Below are 27152 nucleotides of genomic sequence, written 5' to 3'. Positions count from 1 at the left end.
ACCATGTATTTCTTTGGTGAAAAATAAAGAAAACCGATATTTAAAGACGACTTTTCTCCATTACCCAAGAGCCAGAAACTCATCTGAGATACTTCTGAAGGCCATGAGAAAAGATGTGGAGAAGGCGGGTAGCGGAAATACCTCTGCACCAATCAGAACGCAGGATCTCATTATTGACTGTCCGGTCAGCCAATCAGAGGAAACCATACCTCTCCGTGGGCCAGAGCTGGGATAATGTTCTTCACAGCTGTTTTTTCCCCTCTCTTTCTGGAAGTCATGGCAGGATTCAGGCAGGATTAAACTTCCAGTTTGCTGAACGGTGAATAAACCCGGAACTTTTACCGCTGAGACCTGCGTGCAGAGCCCCGTCTGGTGAGGTAATGTCTCTGAAATGTTCAAATGCCATTCCCAGCTGCAGCGGGCTGTAGCCCCAGGCTGCTCCGGGTTTGCTTTTTAAGCTTTGTCCCAGTTGAAACAGTTTACCGGGGGACCATGAGGACGCTCCGTTCCGAAGTCTCTGCACGGTTCGGCTTGAACGAGACCAAGAGTTTTCAACTGTCCGCAGCCGGACTGTGAGGAAGCGTGCGGTCCGATAGAGACCCAGTCCGGGCGGACCAGACCGCAGCAGACCCTGCCGGGATTACTGTGGAAGAAGTCCGAAAACAAAGGAAACTTTTGTTCTTCTTTCATTCCCCTCCGCCGGGAACAAACACAGGAGTTTGGAGAAAGTTCAAAAAGTTTTGACGCGCGCGCGCGTGCGCTCCCTTTGATGTGAGCGCCGACAGGTTCTTTTGATCCAGGTGGTTCCAGGTGTGAGGATGGTGGAGAGCCGGAGCTGCGTCCAGAGAGAGGGGGTGTACCGCTGGTTCTCCACCCTCACCTCCGCCCAGAGAGCGGAGTTCCTCTGCGGCCTGCTGGACCTCTGCGTCCCCATCGAGCTGCGCTTCCTCGGCTCCTGCCTGGAGGACCTGGCCCGCAAGGACTACCACTCCCTGCGGGATGCGGAGATCAAAGCCAACAACCCCGCGGACCTCTCGGGACTCACCAACGTCACGGACGAGGTGGTCCGCAGCAAGCTGCTGGTGTCCCTGGCGCTGCTGGGCACGGACAACCGGGAGGCCGCGGGGGTCCTGTACCGGACCCTGACCCACATCGACACGGTGATCAACAACTACGGGCTGGCGCTGAACGAAGGCAGGACGGAGGAGCAGTTCCTGCTGCTGTTCACCATGGCCTCCAACCATCCTGCCTTCAACTTCCACCAGAAACAGGTGCTGAGGCATCAGCTGGGCCACATCCAGGACATCCTGCAGGTGAGGGCAGAGGTCAAAGGTCGGTGTTGTCCTTATGGACACAAACCAGTTCAAAAATGAATCAAATTCAGTTAGACAGAAAGGATTTATGGCGAGGAATCCAGCTAATTTAGCATTTGATTAATCATTAACTGGAGTAAACAAATTCAAAAATGCATTTTGCTGAAAGAACAACATATTCAGAGCAGTAATTAAGTCAAAAATGCATTTAGAATGACAAAATCTTCTTTTTCTGTAAACAAACTCACTCAAAAATTAACTGGATTCAATAGGATACAGTACTGAAACGATTAATCGTGATGAAGGTAATTTAGTAATTGATTAATCATTAGCTGGATGACACAGACCCAGGAAAAAATGCAGTTTGCTGAAAGAACAGCATATAGTCAGAGCAGTAATTAAGTCAAAACCATACAAACATTGAAAACATCTGTAAATATGCCTGTCACAATAACAAATCTTGCTGGACGATAAATTGTTCCAGAAGTAATTGTGATAAACGATAATATTGTCGTTTTGAGACCATTTTTAGGTAATATGATGATAATGGCATAACAGTGCAAGAACACATGATTAAAGATGAATAAACTTTAATTTCTAATGATCACTTAATACTGGAACTGGAAGACTTTTTAAATATCCAAAATAAATCAATAAAACATCAGTTATAATAAATAAAATGAATTATAAAGCCTTTGTAAACAAAATTGCCCTTCAAACAAAGGGATAGTTGAAACCAGACTGAAAACTTTTATCGTCCAGTTTTTGGTAGAAAAGAGAAAAGCAATAAATCATGCAGATGGAAATTATTGGGCTTGTTTTAATTTAACACGATTAATTGATTTATTGCTTATTAGATCTACTACTTATCACCTTTTGCTATTCCATAGTTAATCTGTTCAAACAATAACAAACAAATTAGCCCTACACCTTGTTAATGTTGAGAAGAAAGTGTTACACAACCATCGATGAAACAATTAATCGTGATTAATTGATAATAGGTCAACTGATTTAATAATCAATTAATCAATAAGTGGAGGATACAGTCTCAAAAACAGTATTTGCCAAAAGAACAACATATTCAGAGCTCCAGTTAAGCCAAAGCCAAACAACAGTGGACATTTGCATTTATTATTTACATTATTTATCTGTAAATATGTCCTGCACAGAACTACACAGGTAGAAGTTTTTAGCTTCATCTGGTTCAAATTCTGTAAAAACAAAAATTTTCCTATTAATCAGCCTTTGCTAATCAATTATTAATTGGTCAATACAAAAAATAATCAACAGATAAATCCTGTATTGATGTTAAGTTGAGCAGAAAGAACCGAACTTTTCACATGTTGATGTTAAAGGGATTGTTTTTAGCTGCAGATGCTAGAAATGATCGAGCGAAAACAAAGGGATTGTAATAAAATATTTATCTTATTTATAAAAGGAACTGAATTATTTATTTGTGTTTTTAATGTCTTCCTTGTTTTGCATAAAACAAGCTTTGGTGATTAAATGAAAAACTTGCAGAACGTGTCAATGGTTAATCAATTAATCGTCAGAATAACTGATTATTAACCGATTACTAGAATAATTGTTTGTAGGGTATATTTAACAGAACAAAACACAGAGAACTCTTACAAAGTCTGGAAAAATATGGAATGTTATTCCTTATTTTCCACATCTGGATAAGAGTAGAAAGAGTGAAAAATGTGTTTCCTGGACTGATTATCCTTTTATCGGTCCAAAATCTGTGTTTCCTTTTAATCATCTAATAATCAGATCATCCAGCTGTCAATGCCTCCTGTGATACATTCTGTTATTTCCAGATCCTATATTTTTTAAAAATAATTATTTTAAGCTTTAAATAGATCTTTAATATGTCAGAGAACAGAACGGTCTGGTCAGAACCAGTTTGATTCAAACCAGCTGCTTTCAATCAGGTTTTAATCTAAATAATTTCATCCGGTCCGATTAAAATCATCTTCAAACAACCAGCCAATAAAAGCTGATAATAGATTTCACTGAATATTTGCTGCAGTTTCCCAGGAAGTGCGATGAATCAGAGCGATTTCTGTTGTTGCTTTGGGACAGAATATCACGTTCATGTTCCAGAATCCTTCGTTTCTGTTTTTGTGTTTCTGTGGAAATTCCTCCACAAACAGCTGAAGTGTTTTCATGGTTTTTCTTAGTGTTGTTCCTTTTGAAAGAGGAAGTGAAAGCAGCTTCGTGGAGAAGCCTGCAGTGTGAATGACATCAAGGAGTGACAGTGACGACAAAACGGTGTCGAATGCGAGGGGTTGCCAGGTTTTCTAAAGGCACTGGAAGTTAAAAACTGTTTAATGCATCATATGAGATGGTTTGTAAAAACATTTCTTAAAAGCAGGTAAAATAAACCAGTAAAGTGTGAAAATATCTGTAAAAACATCCATCCATTTTCTTTCACCCTTGTCCCTCAGTGGGGTCAGGAGGGTTGCTGGTGCCTCTCCAGTTAACGTTCTGGGCGAGAGGCGGGGTCACCCTGGACAGGTCGCCAGACACACAACCATGCACACACACACCTAGGGGCAATTTGGAGAGGCCAATTAACCTGACAGTCATGTTTTTGGACTGTGGGAGGAAACCGGAGTACCTGGAGAAAACCCACCAAGCACAGGGAGAACATGCAAACTCCATGCAGAAAGACCGGGGCCGGGAATCGAACCCAGAACCTTTGTGCTGCAAGGCAACAGCTCTACCACTCTACTCACTGTGCAGCCCATCTGTAAAAACAGTTGGAGCTAAACAGATGGGCTTCCCTCCATGATGGAGGTGCAACAGCTGGATCGAATCAAAATCTTAAAGTTTGGATCCAAATTCTCTGAGATCTTCTTAAAAGGAAATGTAACCATTTTAAACGATTAATCGGATTTAAACACCTCAAACAACGAAATGTTTTATAATTAATAATCATTTTCCATGCCTTTTGGGACCAGACAAATAAAAATCTACTAATATGATGTTTTAGGGCTGAAGGGATTAATCGGATTAATCAATTTTTGAAATAATTGTCAACTAATTTACTAATCAGTTAATTATTAGCTAGTGTGTAGACTCAGGAAAAGGTGAACTGCTGAAAGAACAACATATTCAGAGCAGTAATTAAGACAAAATGTACATTTTGCATTTAAGATATAAAAAAAAACCACCTTTGTCTGTAAATCTGTTCTTCCCAAAACTCCTCAAGTTGCAGTTTTAGCTTCTCCTGGTTCAAATTCTGCTAAAAAAACCCCCAACAAACTATCCTATGAAGCACCTTTTTCTACCGAACTTTAATTCAGTTAATACAAAAACTAATCACCAGATCAGCCCTACAATGCATTTGTGAAATCAAGCAAAAAGGGCCGAACTTTTGGGAATTTATTTAGCTTTTAATAATCAAACGTTAACTAATGGAATGCTGCATTTTGGGGAATAAAATGTTTATTTTCTTATTTAAAAAAGGAAGTTAATTATTTGTGTATTTACATCTTTTAATGCATTTCCAATATTTTATTTAAAAAAAAGGACTAAATGAGAAATCAACAGAATGTGCTGATTATTTTTTAACTGATTAATCATCAAAATAATTGATAGATTAACCAATATCTAAAATAACTGTTAGTTGCAGGCTTAGCCGTCTCCACCTGACCGCAGAAAGGAAAGCGTCTTTAGTTGAAGTGGGTGGAGTTGAGCAAGCATCCATGTTTCCTCTGCACCTAATTACAGGTGAGGCGTCAACAATGACAGGCTGTAACTCACCTCCACTGTTACTTATTCAGCTGGAAAATTACACACTCAGATGGGAAAGTTGGAAATGAAACGTCGGCGTTTGAGTTTGATGTGAAATCTCAACCATTATATAGTGTACTTTTAAATTTACATTAAATTTGATTTCACAACCAAATGAAATATTGACGAATTTAAGTTTTTCTAGGTAAAATCTCACCAAGCACTTCACCAAATAAAAGTTAAAACAAATATGGATCGTTGACAGAATATTTTCAGAGTTAATACAGGGAATAACTTTTTCGTTTTCTTAATGTGGGAAAAGTTTTGCAATAATCTGGACAAGAAAAGAAGCATAAATAACCATCTGAAGCTCTCGTTTTCACACCAAAGTTCTTAATATGGAAAAATTCTTTAAACAAAACAACTTTATCAACTATCAGTTAGTATGAAGAAGTGTCATCTGCAAAAGAAAAGTTTTAGACGATATTATAAGATGTAATAATAATCTGTGTTAAAGTTAAAAGAGAAGTGGTACCAAAATGATGCCCTGGGGTGCCCCATGCTAGGGTTGAAACTAGCAATTATTTTAGTAATCAATTATTCTATCGATTTTTGTGGAAATTAATCAGATAAAAAAATGATGGTGCAGCGGGACTTCCCCTAAAAGATTCCCTTAATTTAAACTGGATCGAAGATCCCAAACACAGAATATCATTTAACCACTTAAGCTTCATCATGCAGTGTTAGACATGCAGAAAAATGCACTCCTCCACCCCCCCACACACACACACACAACTTAGGGATGCAATGATATGAAAAGCCGATACCGATATTTTGATAGTATTGCTGTTGTGGCCGATAAACATTATTTACCACTGTTCCTGCTTCTCCCCACAATCCTTTGCTGCGTCACTGTCACATGACCAAATCGATGGAAATCAATATAAGTTGTTAATATTATCGGCCCAGTTTTACTTATTGATATGATATCGATATGCTAACATCAACCGATACCAATGCTAATGCTGATCGTGCATTACTGAAACAAGTCATTCAATTTCTGTTTTTAAATAGGACAATAAACATTTTATTGGATAAAATGTAATAAAACAGCTTTTTTTTATACGCGCTCACACACACACACACACACCCACACACACACACACACACACACACACACACACACACACACACACACACACACACACACACACACACACACACACNCACACACACACACACACACACACACACACACACACACACACACACACACACACACACACACACACACACACACACACACATGTATAATACTGGCTGTGGCAGTAACAGCAATATTAGTATTAATAATTAATTAGTATAAATTATTGGTATTGGCTCAAATTGTCATATCAATGCATCCCTAATTTGTTTATTTGTATTTTAAATGTATTTCTAAGGTTGTATAAAATCAGCGTAAATGGTTGACTGAAAAATCAACAGAACGAAAAAATGTTAAAATCGATTAATCATCTGAATATTCGATTAATCATCTGAATAATCAATTAATCATCTGAATAATCGATTAATTCATTTTGGGATCTTCGACACGTTTCATCCGTCTGGCTGATAATTTAAAGGAATGTTGAATCTTTGAAGGGAAGTTTTCTTCCTTCTTCCCTTCTGTGTGACGTACCAGTGAAAAAGGCCCACAGCATGATGCTACCACCACCTTTTTCCAGGCCGGCAGAGGAGGAGGAGGAGAAGCTGCAGCAGAAGCTGGCAGTGATGGAGCTGCTGGTTGCCATGGCGCTCAGCCTCATCACCACTACGACCATCAGACCGCCGCCGTGCCTCAGGCCTCCCTGCCCAACGCCAGCGCCACCTACCTGCCAACCTGCTACTGGCACAAGGTAGGAAGCAAACTTTACATTTTTCCTTAGATTCACAAATTTCTGCAGCTGCAGAATCATAGCAGTGGATTGAGATGGAGGAATTAAAGTTAGCTTAAAATAAACTCTAAACTCGTTTTATGATTCAGATTAAAAGCAAAAGGCAACATTTCAGCCGATTTTTTGATGCATCCCTTCCAGTTTGGTTACAAGTTACAAATCAGCCACATTTAATTTGGTAGTGGAAGAAAGTTTTATTTAAATCCCCTGAAAACAAAACCTGCAGCGCTGTGAGATATATTTGGAAAAGAAGCGAGTTCAGGAGCGAAACGTTGTTAATAAAAGACGAGCGGAGGCTGTCGTTTCCACCCAGATGTGGCCGAGCAGTCGGGATGTGATGAAACGCGGAGAACGCAGCGGGAGCGAAAGGAGGGGATTTCCAGATGATGCCGGAAACTGAGCCGCTCTTTTAACCCTTTGGATCATCCGGCACAGGGTCAAAGCAGCAAAAAATGGGAGGAAAAGCAACGACTGTAGAGCAGAAGTTCAAAGGCAAAACATTAAATTTGTTTCTTAACTTGATGCAGACGTAAACACGGTTTTACAGCCTGTAGTCGGTCCGACGCAGGCAGGAGCAGGGAAAGTACCCGACTCAGAGGAGCGCTTGTATTTAGTGTTTTGTTGCCCTTGGCTCCTGCTTAGTGCAGGTCAGCACATTTCTCAGTGCTGAAATCAACCCTCTGTGGTGTGTGTGAGTCTCCAGTGAATCCCCAGGAAGTTATAAATGCTCTCTCTTTGGCTGTCTTTCCATCTCTCTGCGCTCTGAAGCGACCGATGGGCTTCTATTTAAATGCAGAACCATCACATATCACAGAGAAATGCAGGTTTTTTTGGGGGGGGTGAGAAAATGGAGGGAAATTTGTGACTTCTGATTTTAACTACGTCCTGGTTAGACGAGTAATCGCACCATCGTCTGTATGACTTCACCAGTCAGTCAGATTGTTGAGAAGGAAGTTTTTTCTGCTTCAGTTTATGAGGTTTGCAGCTTTTTTCCGTAGCACTGGAGCAATTAGTGCTGCAGCAAAAAGGTCTTTGGTTCAAATCCCGATAGATGGATGAATGTTTCTGCAACAGCGCCTTTGAAGAGCAAATAAACCCCAAATCGACTTTGTATTTTGCAGATAAACAGTTTAAAATGGTCCCAAAGGGCACTAGCTTCAAGTTTTTGAGCAAATTTTGGTATTTGTTTAATTCTGCAAACATTTTGCCTAAAACCGTCTCAGTGCTGCCTTTGGGCTGAACCGGTTGAATTATGTTAAAAAAAATGAAATGTGAAATATGTTAAAATATATTTATTATTCAGTTTTTCTTTTTTTTTTTTTTTTTTACAGGTTCAAATATCAAAACTGTGTTTTAAAGAATCTATTTATTATTGAATAATTTATCCAATTTTGACCCTTTTTTCACTAAAGCACTGATGTATTATTGCATTTTATAGGCAATAAAATATTTGTTTTCTTATTTAAAGAAAGAATTAGATTATTTCCTTATTTGCATCTTTAAAACGGTTAAATAAAAAATTTGCTGAATGTGCCTATTTCTATATCTGGTTAATGGATTTATGTGATGTTTAATTGATTACTAAAATAATCTTTAATTGCAGCATGAGTTCACTTACAGAGCATTTATGCCACCATTTTGCTTCCATTCCACTAAAGACTCTTTTTAGCCAGAATCACTTCATTACAAAGCAAATTGCTTTGATGTAATGTAAATAGATTAATATAACAGATAAAAATGCAATTAAAGTAAATCTGTTTAAAATAAGTAAAGACACGACACTTAGCCTGGCGGGGTTGCAGGTTAATCCTGGCAGCCTGCCAGGCTGATAAACCCTGGAGTTGAAATCATGATGTTTTTTTTACCTTTGCATTGTGTTAGCAATAAACTACATAAACATCAGTTTTTATAAAGTTGTTAAAACTCTCTAATAATTCATTTTTAACCCTTTTGACCAAATATTTTGCCGCCACTCCATTCGTGTGACTCGTGTCTCTCTAGTCTCTCCGCTTCTCAAGTCAACTCTCCTAACCTTTGACTAACACGAAGCAGCTGGATGCTGAGTGACTCCAGAGGGGTTTTTATGCAGAAACAATGCGGTAGTTTAAACACAGCATATGCAATATATTACAACATTACTAGGCCAGTTGAAACCTGCATAATCGGCCCATTATATGCTCGCTTTATAGGGCCATAAAAACAAGGCCTGTGTGGGAATTAACAGCTGACTTTTATATGAGAGGAAGGAGGAGCTACTGTACCAGAAATCTGGATTTTTATAGCTTCAGGCCACGTATTTTTAAATTTATTCCTGGAGTTTCTTTTAATTCAGCTTCCAATGTTTGTTCCCCGTTTTACCTCGAAGCTCTGCTTCCTTCCAGGCTGCTGGCAGGCGCGCTCAGGAACATGCGGATGTGGCGGTAGCACTCTTAATTGTTTTCAGAGCTACAGCCCGGATGATTTCTGCTAGCAGCACGTACCGTATCTGGGGTTTTCATTTCTGATGACGCAGCATTTTAAGTAGGGGATTTCTGACGCACTTTGGATGGAAAGACTAAAAACATATAAATCAGCTAGCTAGTTTACGACATTTCCAGTTCAGATTAGGTTTATTGATGTCTGAACTCGACAATAGTCATGGATTCGGGTCTGGGAGTGTTTCATAACCAGCTGAGGTATTGTTTATATTGGAAACAGCTTGTGGTGCAAGTTTGCCACATGTTAACGATCGGCTTTCAGCAAATGTGTATCAACCTCAAAAGCAAAAAACTGGGTGGAAAGAAATCTGCTGCAATCACTGGAGCCATTTCCCTCTTGACGTATTTATCTCAGTTTTCCATTTAGAAACTGTTAACACACATTTTACATTTTTCCACTTCAAGTTCGTGAAGTTGCATTTTTTACATCTTGAATTCATTTCAGATCTTGTTTCCATTCTGCTGAGATGGAGTCGCTGCTGTATATTTAGCAGCTGAAATGCCTCAGATAATTCAAAGTTATCATTATAAAAAGTTATAAATCTGCTTTTCAGATAAAATAAAAGGAAAAATAGGGAGTTGTGAACTAAAAGCATCCTGTTTCTATTTTGTTGCAAGCTTTTCATATCTTTTAGTACCTGACTGAATAAAAAATACTAATATAATGTTTTGGGGATGAATCAATTAATCAGACTAAATGATTATTGCAATAATTATCAAATAATCTAGTAAATGATCAATTAACAGGAGCAGACCCAAATATTCTGACAGTCAAAGCAGTAAGTCAAAATTGGACAAAAAATATTAATATTTTGCATTAAAAAATTGTTTTTCCAAGTTGCAGTTTAAACTTCGCCTTGTTCAAATTCTGTAAAAACAAAAAAATCCAATTAAGCACTTTTTGCTGTCCAATTATGAGTTAATTAAAAAATAGTCAATAGTTTTTTTATTTTGTGTCCGTAGTGGAAAAAATTACTGCCCAACGTCATTGAAAGTAGATTTGTTTACACACCTGTATACAAATCTTTTCAGACTGGAAAACTTAAAACGATGTAATCGTTTCATATCAGTCGATATCAATAATTATTTATTCTTTTTTTGTTTTAAATACCGTAAATGCTACCGAACTGATGGAGTGACCTTCCCTGTTTCATCAAGTTTTCTCTCCACGGCTCTGTTTTTGATTTTTAAACATTTATGAGTCACAGTAAAAAAAAAAAAACCTTAAACTGCTGCTGTTCCAGTGACTCAGCAGGTTGTTGCTAGGTAACCAAAGAATGTGAGTTGCTAGGCAACCAAAGAGTGAATCAGTTAGTTCAAGCCACCAAAGTTGCAGTGAGAGGTTGAGCAGCTAAAACATTTCCTCTGCCTACATCTCCCAGAATGCTGTGCAGTTCAGTGAATATTCTATCAGATGTATTATCTATTGATACTGATCATGTGTCTATTGCTATATATATATATGTATATATATATATATATATATATATTATTGATTTATTGTCTATGCTCTAATAATATGCTACTATGTTTTAATTTTATTTTCCACTTATTTTTTTAATGTGACACAACGCTGTGTGATCCACGCCTCTGAGCAGCCATCTTGAAGAATCATGGCTTTGAGACCAACAAAAACAACTTTTATGGGAAAAAAAGTTTAAGTCTTAATAGATGTGATGCACTGACATTGTTTATAAGTTAAATCTAAGCTTGTGACTTGTTTATTGTTGTCATAGCAACTCCAAGTCCTGGGACGATACATTGATTTAAGACCATTTTCAACTAATATAATGGCAATAGAGTAATAATGCAAGAATACATTCTCAGACATCAATAAACTTTAAATTCTTATGAACATTTAATATTGGGACTGGAAGACATTTTAAATATCAGAAACAGCAAATAAAATGGATTATGAAGTCTCTGTTAACGAAATTGTCTTTCAAACAAAGGGCTGGTTGAGACCAAAGCACCAGACTGAAAACATTTATAGAAATAGAGAAAGGAGAAAAACAATAAATCATGCAATCTGCAGTTACTGAGATGGTTTAATTTATTATGTGATTTATTGATTTATTGCTTATTGTGACAGGCCTGTCTGTCATGGCAGTTACCTACCAAGATGGCTTCCTGGATGTGTGACGTCACATGAAAACTGTGTATTGCATATTCAGAGGACAAAGATTTCTCTCTTAGACATTGTTAAAAAAAAACTTGTGCACAGAACCTTTGATTTTTTTACTTGATTTTAATTCTTTGGTTTCATTGAATCTGATGTCTCTTTCTCAAACATTTTGTCATGTTTCATATTTATCAGATTCATTAAAAGCTCCTGATGATTCTTCAGTTTGCTGTCATTCGTTCTTGAATCTAGTAAAACACAGTAAACTCTGATATTTCATGTGTTCTCCTGACCTCTGACCCCCAGAACCAGAGCAGAGAGGCGTCGACGGGTTCAGGCCTGCCCTCTGCCGCAGCGTTGGGAAACGAAGAGCAGGCGGTCCCCCAGGAGCTGCCGGCTCCTCGCCCAGAGCTTCGCTCTCCTCCGCCGCCCCTGCAGGTCCAGGATGCAACCAGGAGCCGCCAGGAGAAAGCAGCGAAAGGTGAGCAGCTGCCAGCGATGACCTAAAAACAACACCTGAGCAGGATGCAGCAGGATGCAGCATGCTGCTGCGTCTGAACACAAGCAGAAAGAATGCGGCCCTCAGGGCTGGGCGGGAAAACTGCAGTGAGGCTCTGACACAAAAATATTTTTAAAAACTTTGAATCAAAAATACTTAATTGATCCCAAAGGGAGAATAAATGTTTCTGTGGCTCATTAATTCAAAGTCTTCAAAGGGTTTTGAGTTATTATTAATTATTCGTAAAGAATCAGCATCAACTAGAGCTGGACAAAACGACTTCAAAATAAAAGCTCAGATTTTTTAGTTTTTAAGAAAGAAATTACAAATGACAGAAAATATTTTGAAAAAGTGGCTTTTATTTCCCTAAGCCTCAAAAAAATCAATAAATCAATAGATAATTTAAAATGAGCTCAATAATGTCCATTTGCATTATTTTTCTTTTCTCTCTTTCTACCATAAACAGGATGATAAAAATTGTCAGTTTAATGTTTTGGTTTCAACTTCATCATTCATTTTATTGTTTCATTATTTTAGATATTGAAGATCAGTTTCCAGTGTTAAACGTTAATTAGAATATAAAGTTTATTAATGTTTGAAAATGTTTTCTTGAATTATTATGGCATTATTACCACTATATTACTTAAAAATAGCCTCAAAGCAATATTATCATATACTGCAATAAGTTCTGGATCAATTTATTGTCCAGCAAGTTTTGTTATCGTGACAAGAATATTAATTTAATTCTGAAAAGAAAATCAAATCAGCAGGAAAATCATTTTAACCAGAAATAAAAGTTGTTAATATGAAAAAAGCTTATATAATTATCAACGTCTGACGTTCGCAGATCAGCTCATGTGATTCTTTCTTCTAAATAAACGATCGTTTAAAAAATCTTTCTGCTGATGATAATTTGTTAATAGATTAAGTATTTCCTGGTTTTAAAATGGATACCAGCGCATAGCTTCACAAGATGCCCAACATTCCTCGTTTTAATTATTATACTAATTTTATGATTTTGTTCTCATATGACTAAGAATTTAGTCTGGTAATTTTATAACTTTATTTGCGTATTATTTTGACTTTACTTGGATAATATTACAACTTTTTCTCTTATTATTACAACTTTATTCTGGCAGTTTTATAACTTTTTTCTAAAATTACTTTGATTTTATTGTCATATGACTTTTTTCTTTTATTTTTGCGACTATTCTGGTAATATTACAACTTTTTCTCTTATTATTACAACTTTATTCTGGCAGTTTTATAACTTTTTTCTAAAATTACTTTGATTTTATTGTCATATGACTTTTTTCTTTTATTTTTGCGACTATTCTGGTAATATTACAACTTTATTTCTTATTATTACAACTTTATTCTGGCAGTTTTATAACTTTTCTAAACTTACTTTGATTTTATTGTCATACCACTTTTCTATTCTGGCAATATTACAACTTTTCCTTGTATCATTACAACTAACACTGGCAAAAGTATGACTTTATTCTTATATTATTTTGACTGTATTGTCATGCAATTTAAAAAAATAATAATTTTATTGTTATAACTTTGTTGTTAAAACGTTTGTGCTTGTTTTTTATTTACGGTTATGATCCAGACAGGCTGGATTTTTTCGATCAACAGGGCCGTCTTCCGTTATCAGCTATTAGAAATCAGTGACCCGTTGAGCAGCTCGTGTCTCGCCAGGCGTCCGATCTGTAACACAACACTCAGCTATGTCACCTCTGCTAACACTGCATAGCTGTCAACCTTCAGCGTGCAAACAGGAGAGCAACTTGTTTAGATCCATGTTGTCTCGTTGCTTTTTGTGTTTAGCTGCGTTTCTCCGGCAGCCGATTGTTTCATTTTTCTGTCACTCTTTAAAAACTGTTGCTGTAAACTAATAAAATCAGTAGGTAATAAACAGTTTGACTGCTTGTTGATGTAAATCGGCCCAAAGCATTTGGAAAAACTAACTCCATCCCCGTCTCGGCTGCTTGTCCCTTCACGCCCAAAAATCTGCTCATAACAAAAGCCACACCCATATTTTAACTCGAAATAACTTTCAATTGACTTTAGTTTTCATTTGTTTGGCTTTTTGTCTAATTTATTTAGTTCTGATTTGTTTTCATAGTTTGTTTGCTGGTTTTTAGTAGTTAGATGTTGCTTAGTTCTTATTAATCTTAGCAGTAGTTTTAGTTTTGTTCAAACTTTGACTGTCATGATAACAAATTTTCCTGGACAATTGTCCCAGAAGTGTTTGCAACAATAATATTGTTATATGATGGTAAGGGCATAATAATGCAAGAACAGATTCTCAAAGGTCAATAAACTATTAATTCTAACTGGAAGATATTTAAAATATCCAAAATAAACAAACAAAGCAACAGAAACAACAAATAATATCCATGAATCATAAAGTCTCTGGAAACAAAATCGCATCAGGCTGACAACTTTCGTCCTCCAGATTTTCTTTTTTACATTTTTGGCTTGATTACTGCTCAGATTGTGTTATTCTTTCAGCAAATTGACTTTTTATGTTAAACTAATCTATAATCGATTAATCACGGTTAATTTGGTCAATTATTTCTCTTATTAATATGAGGATACTTGTATTGTGTCAATTTGACATTAAGGGATCTTTTTGTAAATGTTTTTATCAAAAAAATAACAAATTTTGTCGTCATGATTTATTTGTGAAAGTTGACGATTCTATAATCAATTAATTTGATTTAATTTGATTAATCGATTCGATGCTTGTATTGTGAATTGTCGATTTGACATTAAAGGAGTTATTTTGTAAATATTTTTTGTCAAAAACCCAAAATTGGTTAGTTATGATTGATTTGTAAATAGAATAAAAACAGTATTTTAAAAAATAAATATAAAAAAGCTGGTAGGAAAACGTACCATGTGAGGTTTGAAAATAATTTAAAATGGTCAGAATTACATATAAAAACATGGAATTTTTACTTTTGATTTCGTTTCTCTGTATTTTAACATGTGAGTTATACTGACTTTATCGCCACCTACTGGTGTGGGATGTGTGTTTCAGCTTTCTTTTAGTTGAACAGCTCTTCTACTGACTGTCTGTGTTTTTACTGGTCTGTGAACTGATGTGTGCGTCTTGCAGCTGTGATTGAGCGGGTGGTGCTCAGAAGAGCGATCCACAAGCCAGACAACGGCAGCGAATATGTGTTTGAGGTAGATCAACTCCAATCAGGTAGATTTTTATCGTCGTCTGCTGCTCTTCTTCATTGCTTTCCTCCTTTCCTCTGCCTGTCCAGGTGGGCTGGTCCGACGGTTTTACATCCTCTGTTGTCAGAACTCAACAGGAAGTGGCAGAGCTGGTATCCCAGGTAATAATCTGGTGCAGCTACTGGGATTTCCAATGGTGTAACCAGCTAATATACATATTGATCCCAAAGCCGTTTCAACTGAATCCTGTTAAATTAACTAAAAGCAGTAATGATAAACATGACTTCTTGTATTACCAGAATATTTACTTACCTGTGTAAAAATCTGAGCATCGTCAGCGTAGAGTGACATGTGCAGTGAACTGTGGGTAGTTTTACTTTAATCGTGCTGAATGTTGCTCTGTTAGCTCTCTCAGGTGTTTCCTGACGACGGACTGGAGAAGTTCCTCCCTCGGTCCGTAGAGGTCGACAGCAGGTCAGTGCAGGAGCCTCATCTCTCTAAAGTTTCAGTCTTTTGACCAAACATCAAGTTGTTTTCACCCCAACTTTCACTTCTACAAGGCTAAACCGACATTCTGCATCCATTAAGTCTAGATTGAAAACCCACCTGTTAAAAGTTGATTTTGATTTGTAATCAAATAAAAATGTATCAACATTTTTATGTGTGATGACGGCACTTTGCAAAATGTAATGTTTCAGTTGTTGATTTTTGTGTTTTTACGATGTAAATCAAACTTGATTGATTGATAGTGAGACAAAAAAACCCTTCCTGACATCTCTACATGTCCTCTCTTCTCTGTCAGGTGTCTGGCTGCGCTGCCCGGCCCCGTCCTGCAGCATCACTCCGTCCAGCTGTTCTTCACCTCCAGCCGACCTCTGACCCCCAGCTGCCCCGCGTCTCCTCCCTCCACCAGGTTACCTCCCGCTTTCCCCACCTGCTCCACCTCCAGTAAGTCCTGCGACCAAAATATAAAGTTTAGTGGAAATTTTGGTAGGACAAAAATGTTGTTTTTTGTTATATAAATAACAAAAAACAACAAAATCAGGCAAAATAAATTTTTCCAAATCAGTTTCTTTCACTAAAAAACTTATGAAGTTTTAACAAAAACTGCAGCTGTGTGTCTGTCTGGTGAAAAACATGTTTCTTTTTCATTCAGTGGGTAGAAAATCTTACTCAAGTAAGAATAGAAATACTAGTTATTAGAGTTGTGTAAACCCACTAACATTTCTAGATTTGGAGAACTGGATTTTTTTTTTAGGCATTGCGTTTGCATATTTTTTAAAGTGAACTCTACATGCTGCGTTTTGCAGTGCAGGAAGTCTGTGTGGTTTGTTTGGGATGAGAAAAGGAAGAGCCGGTCACAGAGACGAGGTGAGGTGGCGCTCTGAGAGGTTTGAGGTGTTGGACGGAGCCGACCGGGTCTATTTCAGTCCGGTGTGGGAATTCACTGCGGCATGCTGGGAAGCCTAGACTGGGATGACCTCATACTGGTGTGTGTGTGTGTGTGTGTGTGTTACTCAAATATACTACATACAGAGGACCTCTTTCACCAACAGTGGGAAAAGTTTTTTCAGCTCTATTGTACTGTACTAGTTATGAGTATTAGGAATATGGCAGGAATGGTTAACCATAAATGCAGTTCCTCTGCTTTATTTTTGGGTCACATCAGGGGTCAACAACCTGTGGCTCTTTGGACTTTCCACTGGCTCTCAATAACCAACTATTGTGTTTAAATATATCTGTAAATATTGATTTTTGCAGTTTTTTATGGAAAAAAGAGCGCTAGATTTCATTTATTTAAAAAAATAAAAAGAGTATGGGTGGTTTTTAGTTGTTTTTCAAATGTTATTTTCCATTTGTTGTTGCTCACTGCACCAAATTAATAAAAACTGCATCTCCAGGTTTTATTTTCTTAACAGATTTATTCCACCGCTGCAGCGCAGCTTTGGATGACAAGTGAAAGAATCGTCTTTTTCCCCTCCGGCTTTGTGCTCAGGCGCAAAACTTCTGGATGTAAACAATAACATGCAAGCGGCTCATGGATTTCAGGCTGCGAAGCTCCTCCATGTTGTACTCAAGTTCATCAGGTCGTTACTATGTCATAGTGTAAGAGTCGAGGCAGCTTGTCTGATGTATTTTCCTCCTCCATCTCATGCGAGTCGATCCCGAAAGCGTTCATTTTGTTCATATATTTTTTTCTCAGGAAAAATATATTTTGTTTGTTGATCTCAAAGTTTTTTTGTTGGGTTCTGCTGAGCATTTCATAAGTGCTAACTTACTAAGATGGCGCAGAATGAATGAAAGTCCTGATGAAGACAGAAAGACGTAATGTGCGTGCGTGTGATGTGTAAGTGTGACTTCATCTCTGAGTGTATTTATAGCTGCCGGTGCAGCATGTGTCTCTGTGTTTGTGCCTCTGAATTGTTCAAGCTCTCAGCTGCAGCGTTGTGAGCAACGTCAGGGGGAAGTTCTTCCACCAACACACTTTTACTCAAAATCTGGGGCAGTTTTTCCAGTACACACTAGACTGGGAGAACAATCCTGTTAGCCTGAAGGCTTGCTTATCATTAGCTGTGTTTCCATTAACTTTAAAATAGCACAAATTGAAATGACACTTAATGGGAAGATGCCAATTTCTTAAAAATGTTTTCTGATAAACAGTTTTGGCGCTACGATGAGATGGATTTTCAGCCATGTCGAAACACATTTTTTCATATGACACGAGCCACGTGATCAACAACTGGATGTTACTACTGATGGAAACTCCAAAAAAGACAACAGGAAGTGGTAACAGGATGATAGATTGTTTTTGCTTTTCTTTTTTCGGACAATGTGCAGCTGGCTCCACCAGAGCTCTTACAGCATCTTATCTCATAAAAAGTTGTGTGTCACTCCAACATGTTGACTCCATTGCACTAATGTAAAATATCTGACTACAATTTTCCTAAAACGCTGCATATGTAGCTACTCCTAAGTATAATTATGAATATATCTCATGTAACTGTTTACATACGCCATGATTTTTAATTACTTTTCAGATAAACAAGCTTATTCACATGTGATTATAAGTTTGTTTCGATTACAAAACTGATTTCTGCAGGAGTTTATTGCTAATTCTCCCTTAGATTTAGTTTCTTTGGGAATAACTTGTGCAGGTGGAATCCAACCCAGTGTCTTGTTTGGTCCGTTTGTATGACTCTGTGCTAAATCCAAGCAGTAAAATATTCTCGTTCTCGCCTTAAAATGGTGTTGATTGGAGATTAGAGGCTGTTTTTCTACTTTCTTGAGTTTTGTAAAGCTTTGACCGGCCGATACCAACCCAAGCCAACTGCAGCTTCTCTTTAGGTGTGTCCTAATAAATGAAAATATAATTACAAAGGTAATTTAATTCAGATATACACGGTAAAATGGAAGAATCTTCTTTGGTTTGATGAAGACAAAAATAAGCTACAGCACACTTATTATTTTTGTAGAAATAATTTTTCACTGTCATGATTGATTTTTTAAAAGCAGTAAAAAGGGCTGTAATAATTTTACAGGCTCTATAAATGGATAAATTCACACACTTGATCGGCTCTGTTCATGTGATAACATATGTCCTCGATATAATAACACTTTTTAAAATCTTGTGCATGTTTCTGAGGTTTTCAGTGTTTCTAGTTGATGAAAGTCTTTGTTTCTGTTTCAGACAGCGGCTGTATGGTGCAGTACAGAGGAGCTAACAGGTAAACATTCTTTCTGGGTGATAAACCGCCAGTGAATATCATCGTCTGCCAACAGTTGCTGTTATACTGACATCAGCAACATATATGGAATGAATAAAAACAGAAATCAAACCAGCCAGTCAAACCCAACAGTAATCCTGCCATGTCCAGCCTTGAAACGATGGAGTTTATTTCTTTAATATGAAAGTTACATACCTCAGCTTTCAAGGCATAAACTTCCAATATTTAGAGTAAGCTAGTCGCTGATGTAGAAGGTTGATCTGGGATGGAAAATGTGTTTTATAGGATGATGACTCTGATTCTTCTTTCTTTTTTTTTGAAAGGGGAAGTGTTATGTAAAATAGATTTTAAAAGCTTTACATCATTATTAATCATCAAAAATAAGTCTGGAGTTTTGCTTTGATTCTTTCATACATGTTTGAGAAATCCTGTAATCTCCATGGCAACCATCCAGCTGTGCAAAACGCCTGGGTGGACCTAGCTCCGCCTTCGAGGTGCAGCTCCTCCCCCACTGAGTTCCTTCAGACTAGCCAGCAGCAATTAGCAAACACCTGTTGAAACTGCACACCTGCAGAGATCATTATAGGAGCTACTTCTCATTGCTGGTAAAAACTTTGTTGAAGGGTTAATAGAGGAGCCATGTTGGCAGAACAGGAGATTCTTAAAGAGACAGAGGTCCAATTTCAAGGCATTACAACAGGAAGTCAAATTTCTTCTAAGTCATATTTGACATGTATATCATGTTTGTAAAACCTGAAGGTAACATAGTTACTTGATTATGCTATAAGATGGCACTATGTGCCTGGAAAACGCGACACTGCCCCTTTAAGTCTCCTGTGTCAGATGAACCTGAGTCACTTCCTGTTCCGTTTTCAGGGCGGTGTACCGGGTGGCCAGCGTCCAGCCCGTCGTCAGCACCCACAGCTCGGTTCTGACCCGCTCCCCGCCTCACCTGTCCTCCCTCCTGTCCCCCCCCACGCCGCTGCCTCCCTCCATGCACCACCTCCACCCTCCGCCCAGCACGCAGTCGCTGCACCTGTCCCACTCCCAGCAGGCGTCCCACTCCCCCTCCCTGCCCCGCTCCCACTCCCATCCGGCCCAGTTAACGCAGAATCAACCCAACACACCGGAGCAGAACGGCATCCTGGACTGGCTGCGTAAACTCCGGCTCCATAAGTACTACCCAGTCTTCAAACAGCTCACCATGGAGGAGGTCTGTTTACATTCACTTTTTACCGCATTAATTAGTGAGGGAAATATTCTAACCTCTTCTGAAAAATGTCCGACCTGTTTTCATGGACAGTTTTTAGCGCTGACGGAGGAAGACCTCAACAAGTACGACTTGACCCAGGGAGCGAAGAAGAAACTCAAGACTCAGCTGGAGCTTCAGAAGTCAGCAGAGTAAGCAGCAGGAGATTCGGTTTGTCTGACGCGTTCGGCTGCAAAAGAGTCTCAGGAAATCAGGAAACGGCTCAGAAAAGCTTCTGCTTCAGGGCTGGAATCCAGTTTAATAAGCTGTTACTCTACCAGGGTTAAAACGGTTAATCCGATTAATCGTGACTATCGATTTACTGATAAATCGTTAACTGGAGTATACAGAATCAAAAGAGGCCATGTGGTAAAAGAACGTACTCGGAGCAGTAATTAAGCCAAAGCTGTACAAAAAATATATACATTGCATTTAAGATTCTTTTACGTAAATCTGTTTTAGCCAATTAATAATTGCATAGCAAATGGTGCTTCGTAGTTTTTTATACAGTAAATATAAAACTGACATCTAAGGAATTCTGGGTAAAACTAATTTACAGACAAAAGATTTTTATGCTAATTGGAAACTTTATATATTTTCTGCACATTTTTGACTTAATTACAACTCTTATGTTTTTCTTTCAGCAAATGACCTTTAATTGAGTCTCTATTCGCCAATCGATCACTAAATCTGTTTTTTAAACAATCAATTACAATTAATCCTATTAATCGATTCAGCCCTGGTTTCCACCCAAAAGACAAGAAAAAAATAGATCCGAAGAAATACTCCTGGTACTCTTAGTGTCTGTTGTAGAAATGATTTCATTAAGATACTGGAAAACTGCATTTTTTAAATTATATCTGTATTTAAAAACATTGACTGATCTTTATCATTCTTAGTCAAGTTTCCTAATTTCTGCGGTGCAGTTCAGAGACGATTCAGAGTTCAAATGATTGTTTCATCATCAGGAAACATTTAAAGTAATCTGCTGAAGCATCAGTCTGCTTTACTCTGAGATACGTTTCGCTTTGGCTTGAACTCCATTATCGAGTAACAAGCTGGCTGATCGGCCGCCGATATAAAAGGTGTAAAAGCTGAACTTGGAGTCCATAAACGGTGAATGGTTAACCGGCTGCTGCGGATCAGAGAGATAAGATGTACTGAATGGGTTGGAAATGTGTGTTTGGAAACAGAAAAAAAAACGTGATCCTGCAGGAAAACCCTTTTGTGAGTCCAAACCTGTGCATCATTTCCTTCATCTGTCAGCGTCAGCAACTTTCCAGCCAGGTGGGGATGTGTGTGTGTTTGTGCTCAAACAGGAAGCAGAAAACAGAAATTTCTTCCAGCAGGTTTTCCACATGTTTTTAAATTAGAACCAAGCTGACAGATTTAGTGGACGGTGTCTCCCCCTAGTGGATAAAAGTCGTCTTTTCTGGTGCAGCAAGGAGATGAAGACGGAGAAGCGACCCTGCAGCGGCATCGCCAGGGTGACACCGTCCAGTCACATGGGAATCTCAGTGCACCCCACCTCCACTGCAGGTAGGGGGCGATAAGAGGCGCCACACCCAAAAAAGGATTGTATTTTTTATAAATACAGACAATATTACATTTAAGCATGTCTTAACATCGGTTCGTTTGGGAATGTTTGTTGCATTTTCAGCCTCTCTTTCGCACTGCACTGTCAAAGTACACATTTATTTTACAATGTTTGCTTGTGACACAAAAGTGAAAGTCCGGTTTGTTTGGGGAGGTGTGAATGTGTAACTGAACTATGATGAGGACCAAAAAGGCAACAAAACCAACAAATTCTGGTGCGTTTTGAATGCATCTGAATGCCAAGTGGACTGGAGATTTTTCCATAAGTAGCAAGCGAACTGTAGCAGAGCATTCTGGGTAAAAACAACTGAAACAGTCTAGTGCCAGCTGGAAAAATGGAACTTGGTTTTTTACCAAAAAACAAAGGAAAAATCCTCCAGGCACTAAAATCTGACGCCTCTCTATTTTTTGTTTACATTTTGTGAGGAAGGAGGTTTCGCTCAGTGTTTCCTTCAGATACTTTCATGTCGTTTCCTTCAGAGCTTCTTGGTGCAGCGCCACCACAGGCGAGGAGGGGAACAGGTTGCTCAAAGGGTTTGGTTTGTTTGACAAAGTGCAGCGTGAAAGAAAACCACAGCAGCTGAAAATACAACAAATTCTTGAGCCATGAAGAAACATAATTCAGGAGGTTAAAAGTTTATATACGTCAAAAAGTGGAAACTGGAATTGGCCTAGAAAACTGAAGTCAGCGCTTTTCGTATAGTTGCAATATTAAAAAAGAAAAGGTTATTTTTTATTTCCCTTCTAAACATTTACATTTTTAGAGAAATGTTGAAGTGTGAAAGTTAAAGGTTTCTGCAGAAAAACCTTTTTTGTAACTGTTGTGCAGGAGAGCTGCGAGTGGAGGTGGACGGAGTGCCACATCTTCCTCCTCCTCCTCCTCATCTGATGTCCACAGACAGCAGCTCCTCCTGGATGTCGCTCTGCTGCGACTCGGCCTTCGACAGGAACAGAGACGCTGTGGGCCGTAAGTAGGCCCAGGCAGTGAATCAGTTTTGGTCATTAATTCATTCTTTTGGTCTCAGAAGGTTTAATTTTTTTAAAAATCTGGATTTTTTTTTTTTTTTAAACGCTTTGTGTCTCCATAGTGCATCCAGGGCAGCCATCTTGTTTTGACAAGTGAATTTACAGCTTCTACTTGTTTGAACTTTGAATTTAGGTCAAGTCTACAGCAGAACATTAGGGCCAGGCTACGATTATTTTTTAAATTAAATTATGAGAATAAAGTCATAATATTACCAGAATAAAGAAAGTCGCAGTAATAAGACCATAAAGTCGACATAAAACGAGGATAATGTCAGAATATTAGCAGAATAAGGTCGTAATTTTATTTAACTCCTACATGAAACAAACAAAAACTTAAATAGAGAAATATTAAGGATCTACTTTGGTATCAGATTAACTTTATTTGGAGTTAAAGTGACAGACGCCCTAAAACAGCTAAAACTGAACGTGGATGATTTTATGCAAAATAAAAATCTAATGAACATATTTAGTCATTTTTAAGCTGCATCTTGATAAAATGATTTGATTTGGATCAGATTTCATGTTAGGATGACAGACAGACAATATTTCTCAATAAAAACATTTTTCTCAGTCCAGACAAACCAACAGAAAATGACATTCCTGCTTTATTTAACAATATAATTTATTTATTGATTATTTATTGAATAAATTGTTTTTGAAGTTGAATTTGTTGCGTTTCCTCATGCTGTGTTTCTGTGTTTCAGGTCTGAACGCCGCCGGCGGTACGGAGAAGGAGCGCTTCCTGTTGAGTTCTGCCGGTCCGGCCCGTCCCACAGCTCAGGTTCTTCCGGTTCAGACCGAGCCGGCGCCCCCCCACCCCCCGTCCTGCTCCTCCTACCACCCCTTCAGCGTCCTGCAGCCCGACTTCCCGCTACAGCCCAGCTTCCCGAAACGCGTCCTGTCCTCCCCCAGGAAGCCCCGCCCCTCGCCGCTGGGCGCCGACGACCGGGCGAAGCCGCTGGGCGCCGTGGCGGCCGCAGCCGGGTTCAGCCTGGGGCCCGGGGTCGGCGTGGCGGCGCGGCTGGAGAGCCAGTTCTCAGGGCTCGGCGCGKYGGACGGCGGGCCTCAGGAGGCGCCGCCGGGCCGCGTGGGTCTGATGGTGGAAACAAGCTCCGCCCTCACCTCCACCTCCAACAGCATGCACCACGTCTCCCAGCCCCCGCTGCTCTTCCACCTGTCCTCCTCCCCCGCCGCCTCCGCCCCGCCCACCAACGCCGCTGGGAACCAGTACTACCAGTCTACCTCCAGCCCCGCCCTGCCCACATCCTCCCCGCCCTCCTCCGATCACAACGCCTCCGTGTGCGTCTGCAGCTCCTGCGGTTGCCACGGTAACTGCAGCCCGTACGCGGCGTTGCCTGGATACGCCGCCGCCGGCTACCTGCAGCCATCTTTGTTCACCCTGGGGCCGCTGCTCCACCTCAGCCCGCTCATCGCCTCGTCCAGCGCCGCCGCCCCGCCCTTCTCCTACCCCATGATGGTCCCGCCTCCGCTCTACCGCCACAGCCCCACGTCACACGACCAGCAGCAGGGCTTCGGGTTCTACCAGCCGCACGGCATTGTGGGAAACGGAGGCCAGAAGCGCACGGCAGGAAACATGTCGTGCTACAACTGCGGCGGTGGCGGACATCGAGCCGAAGACTGCAAGCAGCCGGCGATGGACTCGGCGCAGCAGGGTGAGAGAGAGAGAAACAGGAAGTGGAAATACGAGAATAACATCAAAATAATACCAGAATAATGTCATATTTCTAAATAAAGTCAAAATGTTACAATACTAAAGTTGAGATAATATGAGAATAAAGGCATGGCAGATTTAAATTTTTTTCAATATTAGAAATGCATAAATAGATGCAAATAATCCAACACTTTACTTAAAATAAGAAAATAAGAATAACAATAAAAGCATTTATTTAGTGACACTCAACCATTTGTTGCAAGTTAAGAAAATGCTCTGCTTGACTTAATATCATGTATGGATGATCTACTGATTAGTTTTTGATGTAACTCATTGATAATTGGATCTAAACTGGGCATTTAAAATTCTAACTTGTTTTTTTGCTGCGTTTCTCAGGAACGTTTCGGCTGAAGTTCACTCCTCACTCTCAGAGTAAAGACTCAGGAGAATAAACCACGGAGAGGCGGTGACCTTTGAACTGCTGGAAACGTTTTCACCTGCAGGAGCAAATCAGCGAGTCGGCGAAACGCTGATGGAGAAACGGTTCAACGAACCGGAGCTTCAGGCAGGAAGAGCTTCCTGCTTCCTGCTGCTCAGCCAAGAGTTTAGACCAAACTTTGGGTTTTCACTTTTCAGACTCTGTCATTTCATTTTAACGCTCGCCGTTGTGCTGCAGTCGGGCATCAATCGGCTGAATTCCACATAAACAACCATTATATTCAAAATGAGATTTTAAAACAGGGTGAAACTTTTCTCTCTTTTTTCAGTGTCGACCCAAACCGACGAGGCGTTCAGGCGACGGCCGCTCCAGGACTGCCCGTCATTCTTTAAGCAGCAGCTGAGTGAACGTCGTCGTTTATGTCGCCTCTGCAGCTTTTCTACCTCAGATCTGAGCTGAGGGCAGAATCATGGAGGTTCATTTCACCCGTCCTCCTTCAGATTAAACCTAATTAGTGTCAAAAGTCTGCGCAGCAAATGTTTTTCCATCGCTGTCACTTTAATTATTAAAAAATTAAAAAATGTGTGCTGCACAAAAGCAGTGCAGTTGATTGACATTTGATTATCTCTAATTAATACATTTAAAACATTAGTGGCACAAACAACCCTGCAGAAATATAGCACAAATAATTTAGATCACATTTGTCGGGTTTTGTTCATTTTGAAAACTAGTGCTGTTGACTGACACCATACTTCTTAGATTTTGTAAATGTGTGTTGGAGTTGACCTTTGACCTCTTTAGGCATTTATTCATCTTTAAAATAATTGTGGCACAAATAAAAACGTTGCAGCACAAATCTCTGGGAAATGTTTGCAGCATGCTTGACTGATGCCACATTTTGTTTGATTTTGTAAACATGTGGGGCCTGGTTGACCTTTGATGACCTCTGGAAACATTTGTTATCTTTAAAATGATAGCGGCACAAACACATTTCTTGCAGCACAAAAGTTTGACACCAATTTGGTTTAATTTGAAGGTTTGTGGGGCCCACTTCACTCAGGTCCGACTTTCTCCGTGTTTGGTTCCGTTCTCCTGTTTTGCGTTGCTCCTGCAGACTAGCGGCCGCCCTGTCTGGTCGCACGGCGAGGCGTTCAGGAAGCGTCGGTGTGTGTGTTGGGGTCTGAGGTGTGTGATTCTGGGCTGGACCCAGATCAGCTCTGCTCCCCTGGAGGGAGGGCGTAAAGCAAGAAGGGGATTTAATTTAAAATACTAAACGTCCGATTAAGTTCTGCTGAAAATAAATAAAAAAGGTTCGTTTGTGTTTTGCGGCTCAGATGATTGTATAAAAATGTTCTGGGTTGTATTATTATGTTTAGGGAATCTCTAGTTCAACTTTTATAGTTTTTATTGGATTTGGTTTGTTTGTTTCCAGCAGTTTTTTAAAACATTTTGTTTGCAAACGTTTCAGCAGTTTGTCTGGAGTTCAGGTTTTATATTGTCTGATGTTTGATTTTGTTCAGACTTGAAGCTCATTATGTGTGTTTATTCCTTTATAAACATTGTAATATAAAGAACTTGGTGCCTTCATTATTCTGTTAAAACCTTGAATAACTGCCTCTATTTTCACATACGATGAGATTCATCATCTGGAGTCGTGGTTCCTCTTATGCATCTGTGATCACAAACTGACCTTATCCAACTTCTCCAGAGCCGCATTTTAGAGATAAAAACAACACAAAAGAACTAAAGAAGTTATTTTAATTCACCGTTATGTGACATTTATTCGTTTCATTGATATCTTGTATTAAGGCCACAGATAGAAAAAACGAGTAAATTTCCACTGAAAAATCAGAAATTTTCTAGAAAAAAAATAAAATTTTCTAGAAAATTTGGGACTTAGTTTCAAAAGTAAAACATTTTCCATATTTCTTCTAGAAAATATGAGGTTGATCTGAAAATGTTGGTTTTCTCAGACTCATTTCTGAGATCAATTCCTGATTAATCTCATAAATCAACAGGTGATTTCTGACTAAAATGTGTTTAGTTCCATCTTATAAAATTAAATAAAATTAACAATCAATTGGTTTGCAAAAAAATAAAATAAAACTCACCAAGTTTTTTCATTTAGCAAACAGAAATAATTTTTGTAATTCTGACCTAAAAG

At 39.0% G+C, this 27152-nt stretch overlaps 1 protein-coding gene across 1 annotated transcript; it reads left to right on the top strand.

Moving 5' to 3' along the window:
- Positions 1–27112, top strand: zcchc14 (zinc finger, CCHC domain containing 14). Its single transcript, XM_008436548.2, has 14 exons — positions 1–1313; positions 6779–6949; positions 11894–12068; positions 15217–15287; positions 15371–15442; positions 15688–15755; positions 16084–16229; positions 18970–19006; positions 19883–20219; positions 20310–20407; positions 21697–21794; positions 22681–22818; positions 23582–24550; positions 24946–27112. Exons 1-14 carry the CDS (start codon positions 819–821, stop codon positions 24999–25001), a joined length of 2931 nt encoding a protein of 976 aa, XP_008434770.1. The 5' UTR covers positions 1–818; the 3' UTR covers positions 25002–27112.
- The last annotated feature ends 40 nt before the right edge of the window (positions 27113–27152 follow it).

This window comes from Poecilia reticulata, linkage group LG19 (genome assembly GCF_000633615.1).
Source record: "Poecilia reticulata strain Guanapo linkage group LG19, Guppy_female_1.0+MT, whole genome shotgun sequence".
Classification (NCBI taxonomy): Eukaryota; Metazoa; Chordata; class Actinopteri; order Cyprinodontiformes; family Poeciliidae; genus Poecilia; species Poecilia reticulata.
The sequence above is the reverse complement of the archived record's forward strand: the minus strand, read 5'-3'. Positions and strand labels throughout refer to the sequence as shown.